Here is a 214-nt window from a genome sequence, read left to right as displayed (position 1 = left end):
CCACTACATGGGCGTCGCGTACCCCCCCAGCTACACCCTGCCGCCCTGCCCGCCCTGCCCACGGCACAGCGCGGCTGTGAGGTACTGTGGCACACAGGGCACTGGGAGGTGGGTATCTGCACCAGTGTCCCCAGCCCTGGGAGATGCTCTTTGCTGTGCTCACCCTCCCCTTATGCTCTGTGCACCCCTTTTTTCACCCCATGCACCCTGTGGC

At 65.4% G+C, this 214-nt stretch overlaps 1 protein-coding gene across 1 annotated transcript in view; it reads left to right on the top strand.

Moving 5' to 3' along the window:
* The window catches only part of ARSG (arylsulfatase G), a gene marked incomplete at its 3' end in the record, with an annotated part of 14,038 nt that overhangs the window by 1,822 nt on the left and 12,002 nt on the right, over positions 1-214 (top strand). The window contains exon 4 of the mRNA XM_010145428.1: positions 3-81. Within this exon, the coding sequence (XP_010143730.1) occupies positions 3-81 (79 nt within the window). The remainder of the gene's footprint in view (positions 1-2; positions 82-214) is intronic.

This window comes from Buceros rhinoceros, unplaced genomic scaffold (genome assembly GCF_000710305.1).
Source record: "Buceros rhinoceros silvestris isolate BGI_N320 unplaced genomic scaffold, ASM71030v1 scaffold25060, whole genome shotgun sequence".
Classification (NCBI taxonomy): domain Eukaryota; kingdom Metazoa; phylum Chordata; class Aves; order Bucerotiformes; family Bucerotidae; genus Buceros; species Buceros rhinoceros.
This window is presented reverse-complemented; position numbering and strand designations above follow the sequence as displayed.